The 17554-nt window shown below is 45.7% G+C and overlaps 1 protein-coding gene across 1 annotated transcript in view; it reads right to left on the minus strand.

Annotated features, from left to right (window-relative positions):
* SCFD2 (sec1 family domain containing 2) overlaps positions 1–17554 on the minus strand; it is a 422902-nt gene that overhangs the window by 387881 nt on the left and 17467 nt on the right. The window contains exon 2 of the mRNA XM_014594977.3: positions 3579–3747. Within this exon, the coding sequence (XP_014450463.1) occupies positions 3579–3747 (169 nt within the window). The remainder of the gene's footprint in view (positions 1–3578; positions 3748–17554) is intronic.

The raw sequence follows: 17554 nt of genomic DNA on the forward strand, positions 1-17554 counted from the left end.
CCAGCAATTATAAATAATAAAATAAATTGGGATTCTATTATTGTTTAACTGTGTGATTAAAATTGTGATTAATCACGACTATTTTTTTAATCATTCAGCAGCTCTAGTAAATACAGTATTATGCATCTTAATTTGGTTCAGAAACACTAATCTTAGTTATCAACTATTTTTATACATTTAATGTTTTATGTCAGTAGGGAAAAACATCAACTGAAAGGGCCACTACACCCTTCTGATTTAGGGCTGTCAATGTTGAGAGTATGACATTCCTACAGCTGTTAGTAGTGCAGAGATAAAAATCTAATTGCATTTGTTATAAAAGCACCACCGGCTAACTAAAGGGTGCACAGAAAAAACAAACCCACTGTAAAACTTGTGGGTTCTGGAATATTCTTTATTAATGGCTGAGCAGAGACTAGTTGTTTTAAGTGTCTGTCTGCACAGCAAGATGAAAGTGTGATTATAGCATTGGTAAGTGTACCCTGGATACTTTGATCTAACCAGCCTAACTAACAATAACAGCAAAGATTTCCTAATGTGCACTAGCCGTCTAAAGCTAACCAGCCATGTGTGTTCTGGCTGCCGGACCACACTGTTCCATCCTCAGTCACCACCATTATCTACGTTAGTTTTAGTGAGTTCCAGTATGTTACAAACATCTTCATTTTGCTGCACAGATATATCTGTAGAGCCCAAAAAGACCACATCCTGGAGTACGGTTCTGATGATCAGCTGGCCACATGCAAAATGGCTGATTGAGATCCAGAAATAATTTCTGTCATCTAAGCCTGGGGTGTCAAAATTCATGCAGCCCTCTGGGCTGGACCTGGAGTGCAGCACCATGTCATGTTGCCTGAAGTCCTGCCCAGAGGGCTGGAAGTTCGATAGCATCAGCCTCAATTACTGCAGCTCCTGAAGCTACAGCAGCAGCTGCTTTCTTCTACCACCAAATTCCCAATCCCATGGGCAGCTCTCTAGGCCAGGTGACACTGTTCTGTGTTCCAGATCCAGCCTGCGGAGCTCTCCACAGGGCTGGAAATTTGGCGGTAGGATGAGCAATGGAAGCGTTAATTGTTATAACTCTGAGAACTGCAGCAATTAATGCTGTCACTGCTCACTCCACCACCAAATTTCCAACCCATGGAGCACCCCATGGGCCAGATGAGCTGGCCTGATGTCATCCCCTGATCTAAGCTAATCACTAGAACAGTAGCTTAGGATAAAGTTCACACAGTGAGTGTTTCCCTCTACATCGACTGAAGAAGATAATTGTTCAGTGCCTCAGAAGCTGGACTTAGCATTTAGCATATGAGACAAAAGAGGGTAATGGGTACAGCAGACCCCTAAAGAAAAAATAAATGCTGTATGCTGAAGTGAGAAAGACTGTCTAGTCCTTTCCAAAATCTCTGTGAGCCTTGGCTTCTCTCAGAAAAGCCTTGCCCCAACATGAAGAGGAGATAAGATTGAGAGGATAAAGCGCGTAACATCTGGCTCCCTTCAGGTGAACTTCCAGAGCACTCTGTTGAGTAGGACTGGTGTAGCTCTCCAAGATAAACAAGTAGTGAGATATTTATATATATTAGACATTTACACAGTCCATTTTGTAATGGAAGCTGAAGTAACACAACAGTTCAAATATATAACTACATTTAAACTTCAAATTTAAGTCAGAAGCATTATATAAACAAATATCTTTTTATATTTGTTTATATGGTGCTTCTGTTTAGGTCTTAGCTCTAATACATGCAGGCAAGTAAAACCAATGCTTAAAGCTATTTCTTTGAAACAACAAGAGTATTTAAAAGCATTACCACAGAGTGGAAAAACCCATAATGAGAGATTAGCTAAGTCCCATCTATGTCTAATGGTTCCCCTCCAGGTGGTGCATTTGAAGCCAGAGACAAAGCTGCAAGTCAGGTGGTAAACAGTTAAAAAGGCCAGCAAGCAGCAGTTTCACAGACCTACAAAAGCAGGAAGGTATAGAAAGCAGGACCTGGAGGGGTAGACAACCTGGCTGGAGGTCCCTGTAGACCAGGGGCAGACAATTATTTCAGGGCGAGGGCCACTTACTGAGTTTTGACAAGCCATCGAGGGCTGCGTGACAGGCAGCCAGAGGCAGATAAACATTAAATTTTCTAAATTTTTTAGGGGCCCCGCAGGCTGAATAGAATGGCCTGGCAGACCGCATCCAGCCCACAGGCTGCATTTTGCCCACCCCTGCTGTAGACAGAAACAGCAGCCTAATGAAGAAGAGGTTTTATGACTGCCAGGACCTGGATAACCATCTTTGAGTTTTATCTGGTAGTTCTGGTTTCAAAATTAGAGGTGCACTGATACATTGGTCCATATCGTATCAGCACCGATAAAAGGAAAATTTACATTAATTGGCAATTGGCTTTTTTTGGCTGATGTCTCTGATAAATGCTGCATGCATGCACACAGCCACAGCATGCACACAGCCAGCCCATGGAGAGCAGCGTCTGGCTGGTAAGTCTGTTGGGGAGGAATGGGTGTGGGGAGGTGGGGGCAGATTGAGGCCCCTGTGGTGAGGAAAGCAGTGGGACTAGGGCTGGGGCAGGCACTGCCCAACCATAGCAGGGCATGGCACAGGACAGAGCCACAAGAGGCTCATCTGGGGGGCACAGGGAGGGGTGGGGGGGGCAGTTCCTACCTCTACACTCACCCCAGGGGAACCACAGGGGGAGGTGTGCCCCCCGGATCTGTGCAAGGGGCAAGGGCAAGCTGGTGCTGCAGGCAGTGCCGGGCTCTTCCCAGCAGGGGAGCAGGGCCGGGGCTGCACTCAGGCTGAGTGGCAACAGCGCTGGGAGAAGGGGCTATGGGATGGGATATGGCAAATTCTGGGGTGGCCACTGCATCCTCTCCATACCTTCCCTCCCAGTGCCACTGTGGCCCACCCCAAGCACAGCCCCAGCCCAGCACTGCCCCCAGCCCAGCCTGCCCTTGCCAGCCTGCTCAAATCTGGGGGGTACATGCCTCCCATGGCTTCCCTGGGAGGGTGTAGCAGTGGGATCTGCCTCCCCCTGCCCCCTGTGCCCCACAGACAAGCCTCTTGTGGCTCCATCCCACACCCCATCCTGCCCCGGTTGGGCAGCACCTGCCCCACTCCCAGCCCCACTCCCTCCCTTACCATAGGGGTCTCGATCATCGTCCTCCCACCACCAAGACCTTTTCCCTGCAACAGACTTACCAGCCAGACACTGCTTTCCAAGCTGCCGGGCTGCATATCAGCAATCGGATCAGTATTGGCCGATATGGCTCATTAACAATAGGCCATTGGTATTGGCCCAAAAATCTTTATCAGTACACCCCTATTCAAAATCATAAACCTATCCGAGAGTAAAGGAACTGAAGCTTGACCCCAGCTAGGAGCTGTATTTGGCCCACATGCTTTTTTTGTGCATATATGTGAATGGATTAATACTGCAGAGTCCATTTCAACAGTGCTAAAACTAGGTAGAAATCTAGTATCAACTTCAACAAACGGTTTTGTTTTCTCTTTTTTCATTAAAGTCTAAATGCCTCCAACTTTAAAGAAAAAAATTAAAAGGCAGATTTACTTTGGTTGTGCCAAGCAGCCTGGTGCTATAATACTGCAACTGTCATCTGGAGTCTGCAGGGCAGTGAGTTCCACCATGTTAACCATCACATCATTCGCATGCCCAGGAAGTTTTGGAAGCACAGAGAGAACCTTCTCTGCCAGGTTGTCACCATGATGACCAACAGCTCCTGGGAAAAAGAAAAAAAAGTTACCATAAGTAACTTTCCTAGTTTTGATATATATACTGGCTGTCATCAGATTTCTTGAAAAGATAATTGCCATCTTTGTATTAATACAGACACTTTTTATGTTATTTACTATAAAAGGAGTGAATGTGTAGCCATCTAATGTTAGTTTACAAACATCTAAGAATTTCTGAAGGATTAAATTTTAAACACCATTTAACCCTACAATTTTTAAAAAGGTTTGGGGGTTTTGGTTTTGTTTTCAAACTAATTCTTTAACTAAAGAGAGGTGTTAAGCCATGGCAAGTCTTGCTATTTAAAAAGATAAAGCAACCAAAGACCCATCATGCTTTTCTTAGATAAGGTTAAGAATAATTAAATGACTATGCCTCCTGAAGCCCTTATTCAGACTCCCCTAGGCTATGTCTATATAGTAAACCAGGGTGCCTTGAAATCCTTTCAGGGGTGCCATCGGGTGCCATGCAATGTTAGCACTGTTAGATGTACAAACATAATTCACAAGATAAACCTAGAGATTTCAAACAGGAATCCATGATGTCAACAACATTCTGATGTACTGTGGTCCTAGTTCTTTGCAACAGAATTGCTCTACTATTTTTCTAAAATCAAATACAAATGAGTGAGAAGTAGAAGTAAGACCTGGCATTTTCCAAGGGGTGCTTGAAGCTGAACAAGGGATACCCTGAGTTTGAGAAGGTAAAGAACCAATCAGGGTAGGCAAAACTCAATTATTTACAACAAATAAGTTTAAAATCAGATTGTATTTAACTTTTGGGTTTTTTTTTAATTTCAATTATATTTACCATATTTTCGTGCATATATCCCACGGGGTATATGAGATTTTGCAAAAAAATGGATGGGTGCGGGCTATACAGGGATGCGGGCTATTGGAAGACTTTTTTTCCCCACGGGAGAGGCCGGGGCCAGGGTGGGCTGCGCCGCCTCCCTGCTGGGCCCGGGCAGGCTGGCCTGCGCCACCGCTGGTGCCGGTTGCGCCACCACAGGGGGCCGGGGCCAGGCTGCGCCACGCCGCCTCCCCGCTGGGCCTGGGCCGGCCAGGCTGTGCCGCTGCTGCTGCTGGGGCCAGGGCTGGCTGCGCCGTCTCCCAGCTGGGCCCAGGCAGGCTGGGCTGTGCCGCCGCTGCTGCTGGGGCCACCTGCACCGCCTCCCCGCTGGGCCCGGGCAGGCTGGGCTGCACCGCCACTGCTGCCAGGGCCAGGGCCGCCTGCGCCACCTCCCCGCTGGGCCCAGGCAGGCCGGGCTGTGCTACTGTCATGGGGGCCGGGACCAGGGCAGGCCAGGCTACATAGCCTCCCCACTGGGCCTGGGCAGGCTGGGCTGCACCGCCACTTTCATAGGGGCTGGGGTCAGGGTGGGCCAGGCTGCGTAGCCTCCCTGCTGGGCTCGGGCAGGCCGAGCTGTGCTGTCGCTGCTGGGGTGGGCCGGGCTGCGCCGCCTCCCCGTGTATACGCCGCTGCGGGGAATACACGGGTGCGGTGTATCCACGGGCTTATTTACAAAAATACAATTTTCTCCGGGTTATACGTGGGTGCAGCTTATACCCGTGGGCGGGGTATATGCGTGAAAATATGGTATGTTTTTCTTTCTAAAAATAAACCAGCTTAAAATGAAATTTCAATTTAATACGGCATAAACTAAGGTAGAAACTCAGTATAATTTATTAAAATAATTTTAATAAAATATGTTGAGTCAATGAGCTACTAAAAACTCAGGAGTTAAAGGCTGATCTTCTTCTAGGTAAGAATGGGCGGGGGGGAAGTATCTAACTTTTGAGGTCAAGCTTTAAAAATATGGCACAACATTTCATGCATTATGGGGTACAGGTTGTAACAGTGTTGGTCTAAGGACATAAGCAGACAAGGTTCTTTGGGTAAATCCAATATCTTTTATTAGACCAAGTCAATTAGTTGGAAAAAAATTTTCTTTGCAAGAATCTGCAGATGCTTCCTCAGCCTGACAAAGGGTATTTGTACCCAAAAGCTTTCAAAGAAGAATTTTTCTAACTAACTGACTTGGTCTAATAAAAGATATCAGATTTACCCAAAGAGCCCACAAGAGTCCATGGGTTTTAAATGCATCTCAACAGAAAAAGCTTCCAGGTGGGACTGGACCCCGGTGTGAGATGCAGGGGTGAAATCCAGTTGCACCCTTGAGAGCTGAAGACCCCCAGTGGGCCCTGACCTCCCCCCCCCAAAACCCCACCACCTGTGGAGCCAAGAGGTAAGTGGGGACTGCGGTGAGTGGCCAGCAGTTAGTGGCAGGGTGACAGCTGAGCAGAACTGAGGGTAACGCCCCACCCCCCACCTCCTACTTAGCCCAGCCCCCCAGGGAGCTGCACAAACAGTGTGTGCAAACAGAGCATGCTCTGGGGCCAGTGTGCAAGTTTACCACGGGAGAGCACGTGAAAGGGCACAAGGCCCCAGGCAACGAGACCAAAAACTCAGGTACTCTGCAATAGCCCAGACTACACCGTAAAATGGTGGGGACATGCCGTATCCTGAAGATTCCCACCTCTCCTCCTGCTGGAGCCCCCCTCCACTGAGGCCTCCACCCAGACAGAGGCTATGATGGGAGGCTATGATTTCAGCCTCCATGCAGATGGAGGCAATGATTCCAGGCTGTGGGGGCTACCTGGCATGGCTGCCAGCAACTGGGAATGGGAGCAAGGGCACCCCTGTTTTTTGGGATATGCTCCCTAGTGAGGTCTCTGGCGTAACAGATGAGGGAGCTCAAAGCAGAGGTGAGCAGGTTTTGCACCATCAGAGCCCATGAGCAGGAGATCAATGATTACTACCAGGCCCTTCACCAGGAGAACATAGAAAGAAGTGCACAGAAGCCCATCAACAGGAAGAAGGACAATGATGAGACTGACTGGAGTCCCCTCCTGGAGGGAAGACAGTAGTCTCCACCCAAGCTACACAGCACTAGGGATATTCCCCACCCCGGAACTGCACAACAAGTTTGTGCTTCTTACAGCTCCAGCAGTCATCAATGAAAGCACTGGCTTTGGAGGAAGGTAGGTAGCCAGCCCTCACAAAGAAAAGATGCAAGGTGGTTGTAGTGGGTGACTCCCTACTGAAGGGGACTGAGGGGGCGATCTGCCACCCTGACCCCATAACCCATGAGGTCTGCTGCCTTCCAAGCACTTACTTTCATCCACAACCCAGATGCATCTCAAAACTTGTCCACCCCTCTGACCACTACCCCATGCTCCTCATCCACATGGACACAAATGACACTGCCAGGAACAATCCTGGCCGGGTCATGAGAGACTACAGGGTTCTGGGGGCTGGGCTCAAGGGTTTGGGGGCATAGGTAGTTTTCCCCTCAGTCCTCTGGTTGTGGATCATGTGTACAGGAGGAATAGATACATAGAAGAAATAAACAGAAGGCTCTAGCAATGGTGCTACCACAGGGGCTTCAGCTTCTTCAACCATGGCATGCAGCTCATGGACCAAGGCCTGTTAGGAAAAGATGGCAGCCACCTCACACCAAAGGGGAAGAAGCTTTCCTCGGCTAGAACGGTGGACCTCCTAGATAGGGCTTTAAACTGAGATAACAGAGGGACGGACCATCAACTACTAGCACAAGCCCAAGAAATGGCAACCTTGAAAACAAGAATCCTAGGTTATAATAGGAAACATTCACCAACCCCAGCCAATGGACAGGTTATTCTACAGCTCAGCAGGAAGCCCAAGGCCTCCAATGGCAGGCTTAGTTGCCTGTACACTAACGCCAGAACCATGGGAAACAAGCAGGAGGAACTGGCCCTCCTGTTAACCAACAACCAATACAACGCCATAGGGATTACGGTGACCCGGTGGGACTCCACCTATGACTGGGCCACAGGCATAGTGGGATACACCCTGTATAGGAGGGATCATGTTGGGAACAAGGGTGGAAGAGTTGCTCTCTACATGAAGGAACATTATACCTCCCTAGAAGCAAAGATTGGAAACAAGCAAGGGCGACTTGAGACCCTCTGGGTCAAGATACAGGGAGAGCATGGGGAAGGGAATTTGACCGTAGGAATTTCTACAAACCTCCAAACCAAGAGGAAGAGATCAACTGGAAATTGCCTGGAGAATGGACAGAGGCTGCATGCTGTCAGAGCATGATCATAATGGGTGACTTCAACTACCCAGACATCTCATGGGATGAGCACTCAACAAGATCTGGTCACTCACAAAGCTTCTTCACTTGTACTGAGGAGCTCTATCTAGCTCAAGAAGCCTACGAGCCGACCAGGGGCAAGGCACTCCTAGGCTTGGTTCTGGCTAAAGGGAACGATCTAGTGAGCAACCTGAGGATCGAAGGGAAACCGGGTTTCAGTGACCATGAGAGGATCACTTCTTCCATCCACCATAAATCAGGAAAATCAGACAGTGGGGTAGAAATCTTTGATTTTAAGAAAGCTGACATCCACAAGCTGAGGAGATTGGTTGGTGAGGCCCTGCAGGACCAAGGTCCTATGAGGAAGGGAGTACAAGGAAAGTGGTTGTTCCTCAAGGAAGCGATCCTAAAAGCTCAAAGAAAGTTGATTCCCTTTCATAAGAAAGGCAGCAAAAGGGCAGGGAGACCCTCATGGCTCAATAGGAAAATCATGGACCTCCAGAAATCAAAATGAGAAGCCTACAAGTGATGGAAGTCAGAAATAGCTACCAAAGAGGAGTACATGGCTATAACCTGCACCTGTAGGGAGCCAATCAGGACAGCAAAAGTACAAACCAAATACAAATTGGCAACCAGAATCAGGGACAACAAAAAGTCCTTCTTTAGATTGGCAGGGAGTAGGAGAATAAATAAGGAAAGCATAGGACCCCTGATGCCTGATGAATAAAATGGGATGGCTGATAAGTGTCAGTTATGACAAAACTGAACTCCTGAATGAATACTTTACACCTGTATTCCACCAATCCAAAGATGTTAGCCTGCTTGACAGGATACAGGATGATCATGGTGGGGACAACCACCCTCCCATAGTTGGTGTAGATCTTGTGGGAGACCACCTACAAAGACTAAATATCTACAAGTCAGCAGGACCAGATTAACTATACCTGAGAGGGCTAAAAGAACTGGCCGACGTCACCACATAACCTATGGCCAAGTTATTTGAAGATTTGTGGCACTTGGGAGAGGTCCCAGAAGACTGGAAGAAGGCCAATGTTGTGCCTGTCTTTAAGAAAGGTAGAAAGGAAAACCCCGGGAGTTACAGGCCAATCAGTCTGATCTCAATCCCATGTAAAATCCTGGAAAAAATTATCAGAGTCCATAACTCACAGGCTAACAGAAAGTAATATTCTGATGGATAGCCAACATGGCTTCATTACTTACAGGTCATGCCAGACCAACCTCATCTCCTTCTACAATTGGGTAACTCACCACCTGGATAGGGGAAATGAAGTTGATGTCATATACTTGAATTTCAAAAAGGCCTTTGACCTGGTCTCCCATGATGTCTTCATGGTTAAATTGGAATAATGCTACCTTGAGTACTTTACAATCCAGTGGCTAGGTAACTGGATCTGTGGTAGGACCCAGAGAATACTGATAGGCAGGACTGAGTCATCATACCAGGAGGCGACTTGTGGCTTCCCTCAGGGCTCAGGACTCGGACCAGTGCTTTTCAACGTGTTTATCAATGATTCAGATATTAAAAGCAAACTGGCAAAGTTCACTGATAACACCAAACTATGGGGGAGCGTGGTCATGCTCCAAGACAGACTGGCACTACAAGCCAACCTGGACAGCCTCGCAAGATAGGCAGACCTCAAACTGATGTCGTTTTATACAGAGAAATGCAAAGTGCTCCATCTGGGGAGAGATAATCCACAACACACTTACAGGCCCAGCAGTGCTACACTTGCCAGCACCACAACTAAACAAGACCTGGGTGTCATGATAGACAACAAAATGAACATGAGCCACCAATGCGATGCCGTAGCTGGCAAAGCTAATCAAACCCTGCTGCGCATCTACCAAGGCATCTCAAGCAAGGCTAAAGATGTAATTCTCCCGTTCTGCTTAGCCTTGGTGAGATCGCAGATGGAGTACTCTGGCCAATTCTGGGTGCTGCATTTCAGAAAGGATGTGGAGAAGCTCAAGAGAGTCCAAAGGAAGGTCATGCACATGATTAGAGGCCTAGAAACCAGATCATATGAGGAGAGGCTGAAAGACTTGGGATTTTTCAGCCTGGAGAAGAGAAGACTCAGAGGGGACTTGGTGGCAGCCTATAAGTATATCAGGGAATTACATCAGGGACTAGGGGAGCAACTATTCAACAAGGCCTCCTAGGGGAGGACTAGAAATAATGGGCACAAGATGACTGAAGGTCACTTCAGATTAGACATAAGGAACAACTTCTTTACAAATCGAGTGCCAAGGGTTTAGAACAGGTTCCCCCCAGAGGTGGTACAGTCACCCATTCTGGTGATCTTCAAAAGGCATCTTGATGCCCATCTTGCTGGGGTCATCTTACCCCCAGTGGTCTTTCTTGCCCAAGTGCAGGGGGGCTGGACGGATGATCTGTAAGGTCCCTTCCAGCCCCTAACAACTATGAAACCTTGTCTTCATGCCTTAAGGGTACCCATAAAAAAACAGATGTCTATACTCCTGGATGTAAAGGATCAAAGTTAGCACAGGTGTTGGAACCTAATACTGCAACTGTAGCAAAGATGAAAAACTCAGAAGCAGGATGGATTTGATTTAAATTGCTGGTCAGGAAGCTTCAATTTAATCATTGTTTTCTACAAAAATTAATTCTTGCTGTTTGAAACAAACTTCATTAAAATATTCCCAAATAGGGTCTCTTTTACGGCCTGGCAAAACTGCTGCTGTGACAGGTTTTCCTTCTATCATAGCATTGCCTCACTAGATCTCAAATCAATGGAGAGGCTATACTCAGAAACGTACCCCTCAAGACTTCTGGAATATTCTGCTCAAAATGTTTCATTTTTGTTTCTACTGCTCCTCCTTCCTTGCATTTATATCCAGACTCCTCTTCCTTGCCCAGATCTACTCCATCCCCAACAATCCTCTGTTCATTTAACTTCTTGAAACATTACACTTTTAGAGAAAGGTAAGGGCTTGACTCTGTATACAAAAACTTGCAGACAAACAATAGGACTAATGGATAGGTAATCAGGTCTGTTATCTCTTATCTCCACATACTTCTGTTAACAAGGATGTTATCTCTGGGGACACAAATCCACAGTTTAAGACCTGAAACAAAGCATCACAAAGATGCTTAATGGGCTCTTCTAGACTGAGCACAGGGAAGTCCCATTGAGTAGAGTGGTTTTCTTTAATCTTTACAAATCTATAGAGGAGTCTCTGGGAACCTCATAAGATTGGGCCCCTAATATAGCCCATGGCCTGTTGTGACCTATTTATAAAAAACTTTTCTAAAAAAGTTACGTGAATATATTATCTCAAATAGAGATTATAACTTCTAATTATATACTATTCCATGATGTTCTCTTTCAGATCTAACACAGCTTAAATTAAAACTACCTTTATATGGGTTTATCTCTTTAAAGCATCTTAACAAAAAAAAAAAAGATTAAATAAAAAACTTAATTTAAATAAAAACATCTGAATTTTTTAAATAATTGATTTTTATCCACCCTGCTCAGAAGAAAATAATGAAGCAAGCCTGAAACTTATAACATATGGGTCCAGTGCACATTTGATGCATCTTTTAGCCAAAGATCCAAGTACCCCAGGAAAAAAAGGAATAAAGGAAAATGTTGAAATTGCAAAATACTTCCATCACAACCAGTTTGCTTCAGCTTCACGGAAGAGAGCTGGGGGAATCCAAGCTAATTCTCCCTGAAGACATATGGTGGAATTCAGTGTTTGACTGCTTTGAACTATTAATTAAAAAGTAGCCTAGTCCAATGATCATTTGTGAAGAAAATCATGACAAAATTGATGGAAGTCACAGAATAGTCAACACTGGACTAAAGAGAAATGTAGCAGATATGTCAAATACACTAAAAACCTTATTTCCAAAGCCTTGGACAAACTACAGAAAGATTGCTGCTGTATTGCAGATGCTGCTGAAATCTGGAAAGAACTTCAAGAAACATTAAAGCAAGAAACACCCAACAGCAAAGTTAACTGCAGGCAGTAAAGAAGTGGATGGATCAAGCATGTGCTCCATCTCATATTCTTGCCAATATTCTTAACACAAAGTACAAAAGTAGATACCTAAAAGCTGAAGAGGAAAATGTTGCTATGACATGGGCATCTATTAATCAGCCATCCATCATGCCAACCATAATAAATTTCAGGGCTAGTGATGAACCATTTAAGCAGTACATGCTGAATACATTTTAAAGAAAGTCACATCACTAAACTGGTGGAGGTGACTAGCAAAGAACCTGAAACCAGTTTGCTGAAGCACAAAACTAACCTTTATCAGCAGTAGCCTCTTTTGTAAGCACAGAAAGAATATTTTCTTTATTTGGACTTGTTCATTCAAAGCTGAGAAATCAGATGTTGAAAAAGCAGGAAAGCTCATTTCTGTTTATGAGCTTCTGCTAAATTCTCCAGTTTATGAATAAAAAGGGAGGGAGGAAGATGAGATGTATGGGAATGTCCAGAAAAGTGTGCATATGCAATTTACAGCATTGCAGACCCATCTGTGGTGCTGCAAACCACATGTGCCACATATGCAGGTGTTCGCCACGCTGCTAATTTGCAGTGCATTGGGGGGTTTTGACACTGGGAGATCCGCACTGAGCCTCCTCAACTAGAAACTTGAGAAGCATCTTTTGCATGGTGTTTAGGTTAATCATCGTTGTTGAGCAACAGTGCAAAATAATATCAAACCATTAGCTAGCCCATGTGGCTGCAAGTACACTGGTTCTAGTGTAGGTGCAGGGCAGCATGCTCAAGGGCACTGTCACTGATGGTGAAGGGTTTATCATACAGAGATAACCAATACAGAGCAACAGCTAGTAATACTAGATATTTCTGGCAAATTCTGCAGTCAGTCTGAAAAAGTTCTCCAAACGATACAAGCTACTGGCATGCCATTTTCAAGTTGATCTTCTCTTTAGGCAGGGGTGGCACTAATTGAAACAGATATCAAGTGACTAAAGAACCAAAAAGTTATGTATACTGGTCTACCCAACTTGAGGCAGTGGACGGCTCATTTTGAGGTCAGACTGCAGGACTGGCCACCATTCTCACAGGCTTAGGATCCCCCACATCTCATTGGTTGAGGGGTCCCAATGGTCCTGCCCCCAACACTTATTAGCTAAGAAGGCTGTCCTGAAAGGGCTGTCCATCATGTGCCCGCCCCCTCCCCCCACTGATTGGCTGAGAGGGCTGTCCATCATGAGGCCCCAAAATCGTGATTCAAGTAAGTCCCTAGTTATGTAGCAAAAAATGTAAATTATCCACCTTTCAAGAGAAACAAAATATCCCAGTTGATATACCAAGCAAAAACACATGGCTCCTGCCCCCCGGTTTCTTTCCATTTACTGATTATCTAAAAATGTGACCACATCATTAAGATTATAAGTAAAGCCTAAGCAGAAAAGCTTTGTTGAAAATTCATGAGAGAATCAGGAAGTGAGAGGAAATGGGATCTTCACTATCAGTGGTGCAATGAGAGTGGGGCATACAGTACAGGACAAGTGCCCCAGGGACCAACTTAGCAGAGAAGGGCTGCGGGTGAGTAGAACAAAAATAGCAGCTGCTGACAGAGCTGACTACCATAGCCACATGATTGCAATTGTGATTGTAGCAGCAACTGGAAGTTAGCCTGTGCCCTGGGCACCCAACTATATCCCAAAACTGCTGTTCCGTGCCTCTGATCCTGGGCTAAGACTTAAGTATTTACTTCAAGCAAGTTTAGTTACTATTAGATTTTGGCAAAATACTAGACATTGGTACTGGATCCTTCAACTTCTACCCTGCCTTCTCTCTCAGAAGTGACGGACAAGAAGGACAGGTGGAAGGGAGGCAGGGGGGCAGGGACCAGCCAGGGCCTTCCCTATGCTGCCTCTGCATGGATAAGGATCTCTTGGGGCCTCCTGTCTTCTGAACCACTTGTTCTCGATCTTCCTTCTGACTGCATCTAGAGAAAACAAGCATCAGGAGGAGCTGAGGTCTTATGAAGGGTGAGAAAGGGTATAAGCCAAAGGAACTAACCTCATATGATCTAAAGGATTTATGGGCCCCGGAGTCAAAAATAATGGATTGTTAGCGGTGCTCCTTATGAAATAAAAGAATGGTCTCAGTCTGGTTCAGGGTGGCTAGGTTTCCTCATCACAAACCACCTCACAGTTAGCATATGTTTTGACAATTTCAGCAGAAGTCAAAGAATGACAGATGAAAAAAGTTCAAACTCCATGCTGCTTACTTTTTGGCTGTGTCAGGGATAGACAAAACACAGATACCAACTGCGGGGTAGTTTTGTAATTGTGGACATCTGGCTTTCGTCAATCAGACTGAGGTCACCAACTCTTTGTACAAGGGATACTAAAAGTCATCCCCCACAACAACTGTCTTTCCAACCTGTACTGGATTTAGACCGCTCAGTGAGAGGTGAAAATATCTGTATTATATTAGCATCTCCCAGAGACATCTGGTCTCCAATAACTTGTATTTTTAACCTTCCCACTAAGAAGGGACCATGCTAGTAGTAACAAAGTGGCTACAAGCTATGACTGACAAATCTACAGAAGTGAAGAGAAGAAAAATCACAGCAAAAAACATTAAAAGTCTGTGTACAGAAAGCACCGTGTATTACTTGCACATGACAAGAGTAGGAGACTCAGTTTACTGCACTGACACACTTCATACTCAAAAATCCTTTTTACTAATTAACATTCCTCCAGCCCAACTCCAAGAGGCCAGAGAAGAACACTCAATATATCTTCCAGCTGTTTCTCCTCAGCCAACATCACCTCAACCTTTTCTAAGCAGAGCTTCAACTGAAGTTAGTTCTCATCTATGCTCTGGTCTCAGCAAGATACCAGGTAGGCCACTGACTGTTTTAGCTCCACATCATCAGATCCACCCAAAGAACCTTAAGGAAGAGCAAGACCCTCAGGCCAGAAACTCTTGAGGTTTCTTACTATCAACAGGAACATTGGCAATCTTCATTCAAACCCCACAGCCTCAGCTATGTTCTGGATGGAATACAGAAAACACTGAAAAATAATCTTCCTCCACTTTCCATAATCTCACAGCTCCTGGCCACTCTACATGTTAAACAAGAATTGAGACTATGAGACTAGATGAAACCTAAAGGGAAAACTGTTTATTATTGTGTTGGCCATCCTTACAGCAAAAAGAAAAAGAAAGTTACACAGACACAGTACCCCCACTGTAATCTCTGTACAGAGCAGAAGTTTCTCACGATCACTTATGTTCAAGGCAACCTACAGACCTAATAATATCAACATAGATGCTTGAGCTACATTCCAACAGCAGCATCAGGAAATGGTCTCATGAAGTCATAAGTGTTGTCACCAGTTTTAATTAAACTTAAAAATGAGAATGGGATTTTCAATAGAGTAGTAATTGGTCCAGTTGTCAAAGTGGTGGTTTCCTTGGTGGTTGCTCAAGAAACCAATCTACTCTCCTTCAAAAACGCATTCACAAACGTTGACTTCACTATTTACACAACCCCACTACAGAATAGATCATGACTGCAAGTTGTCAAACAAAGTTCTCCCATCACCTCTGAGAATGACACCGAGACAGAATAATCCTTTTTGTAACCTAAATACTTTTACTTGTTGCCCCAAAGGCAGGCACTGTAGTCTATATCTGCATAAAGTTTACTGCAAACTAAATCTGATAATGGGAAGGTGTGAAAGTTAGCCCCTTACCCCAAAATCTTGAATTATACCATCCCACCATTCAGAAGGTTGCCTAGCACCCATAAAAGTGTCCAAGGATCAGATATCAGTAACTAATTAATCATATCACACACAGTTTAAATTTACATTAGGAACTAAGGACTAAAAGGAGCCTCCTGGTCCATTAAGTCCAATATCTTGTGTTTGCACACAATCATTTACCCATGCAGTTCTAAAAATCATCTGCTCCAAAACTTTCACACACCATAACTGCAAGCACAAAACTAAAAACTTACCACAAGTAAAAATAAGGAGAGATGAGGCATTGCCAATGCCCCCTGCCACTGTAATGACAGAGACTTAAACGGCCCAGGATATAGCAACCTACAGCCCATGGACTAGATATAGCCTGCCAAGCAATTTCAGCACTCATGAACATCAAACACTGGTGGCGATTTGACAAAGGTATAATCTGCAGCATTCAGCTGCTGAGGAGTCAGCAGCAGCCTGAAGAAAGGATCATGCTCCATACTACCAAGTAAGATAAAAATCCCCACAATACTTGTCAATCTGACATAGGAGAAAATTCCTTCCTAACCCCAAATGTGGTGATCAGTGGGCACGTCTACACAAGCCATTAATGTGCAGTAATAAATTGTGGACCTTGCTGCTCCACAGTTTATTGCTCCCAAGCACATGGTTTACACCTGCACCCTGACTGCACCACACTGAGCTGAGACATAGCAGCCCCACCTGGCAGGAGGTCTGGGGGATCAACCTACCAGCCCGGTGCTGCTCCAGCTGGGCTCAATGTGCTGTGGAGGGGAAGACTGAGGCAAGAGGATGCTTTGATGCAGGGCTAGCTGGCACACAGTCCCCTGCACTGGAACATCCTCATGCCTCAGCTAGCCAGCGCAGAACCTACATGTGTGCTGCTCCACGTGAAAAAAAATTGTATTTGTAAGTCCTACCCTGCTGTAGAGTTTATTAGATTCATGAGTCTTAATAGTCTTAAACTAAGTCTATTCCATCTCGGAGGAAAGGCAGCAAGAGGGCACAGCAGCCCCCCTGGCTCTCCAGGGACCTAGCAGACCTCCTGAGGCTAAAAAGAAAGGCCTACAAAGGATGGAGGATGGGAGTCACCTCCAAGGAGGATTACTCTGCACTGGTCCGATCCTGTAGGGAGCAGACCAGGAAAGCCAAGGCTGCAACTGAACTCCAACTAGCTTTGAGCAACAAGGACAATAAAAAGTCCTTTTTCAGATATGTGGGGAGCCGGAGGAAAAGCAGGGGCAACATTGGACCCCTGCTGAACCAGATGGGGCAACTGACAACTGACGCCCAGGAAAAAGCCAACCTATTAAATAGGTACTTTGCGTCAGTCTTTCATCAGTCCCATGGGACGCCCATGCCTGCTACGGGACAGGGAAGTCCGGGTGAGGGTGATCCCCTGCCCTCCATTGATGCTGACTTCGTGAAGGAACATCTTGAGAAGCTGGATACCTTCAAGTCAGCCGGCCCTGACAATCTTCACCCCAGGGTACTCAAGGAGCTGGCGAGCATCATAGCCCAGCCTCTAGCGCGGATCTTTGAAAACTCTTGGCGCTCTGGTGTAGTGCCCGAAGACTGGAAGAAGGCCAATGTGGTGCCTATCTTCAAGAAAGGGAGGAAAGTGGATCCGGCTAACTATAGGCTCATCAGCCTGACTTCTATCCCGGGGAAGATCTTAGAAAAGTTTATTAAGGAGGCCATCCTTAATGGACTGGCCGACGCCAACATCTTAAGGGATAGCCAGCACCGGTTTGTTGTGGGTAGGTTTTGCTTGACCAATCTCATTTCCTTCTACAACCAGGTAACCTATCACCTGGACAAGGGAGAAGAGATTGATGTCATATATCTTGACTTCAAAAAAGCCTTCGATCTGGTTTCCCATGATCGCCTCTTGG

This window comes from Alligator mississippiensis, chromosome 2 (assembly GCF_030867095.1).
Source record: "Alligator mississippiensis isolate rAllMis1 chromosome 2, rAllMis1, whole genome shotgun sequence".
In the NCBI taxonomy this organism is placed as follows: Eukaryota; Metazoa; Chordata; order Crocodylia; family Alligatoridae; genus Alligator; species Alligator mississippiensis.